The 286-nt window shown below is 52.4% G+C and overlaps 1 protein-coding gene across 1 annotated transcript in view; it reads left to right on the plus strand.

The window, feature by feature from the left end:
* The window catches only part of EMH_0046460 (uncharacterized protein), a gene marked incomplete at both ends in the record, with an annotated part of 1,524 nt that overhangs the window by 878 nt on the left and 360 nt on the right, over window positions 1-286 (plus strand). Inside the window, one exon of the mRNA XM_013496166.1 lies at window positions 3-251. Coding sequence (XP_013351620.1) covers window positions 3-251 — 249 coding nt within the window. The remainder of the gene's footprint in view (window positions 1-2; window positions 252-286) is intronic.

Here is a 286-nt window from a genome sequence, read left to right on the forward strand (position 1 = left end):
AGATACACCTGCTGCAGCAGCAGCAGCAGCAGCAGCAGCAGCAGGAACTGATGCTGCAGCAGCAGCAGCTGCTGCTGCAGCAACTGATACTGCAGCAGCAGCAGCAGCAGCAACTGATCCATCAACAGCAGCAGCAGCAGCAGCAACCTCCGCAGCAGCAGCAGCAGCAGCAACAGCAGCAGCAGCAACAGCAGCAGCAGCAGCAGAGAAAGAAGTTGAGTTATATAAAGTGGATGGCAATTGTCGTTATGGTTATGCATTAGAATACGCGCAAGAAGTATTAAAT

This window comes from Eimeria mitis, genomic scaffold, assembly GCF_000499745.2.
Source record: "Eimeria mitis Houghton genomic scaffold, Emh_scaff1956, whole genome shotgun sequence".
NCBI lineage: Eukaryota > Apicomplexa > Conoidasida > Eucoccidiorida > Eimeriidae > Eimeria > Eimeria mitis.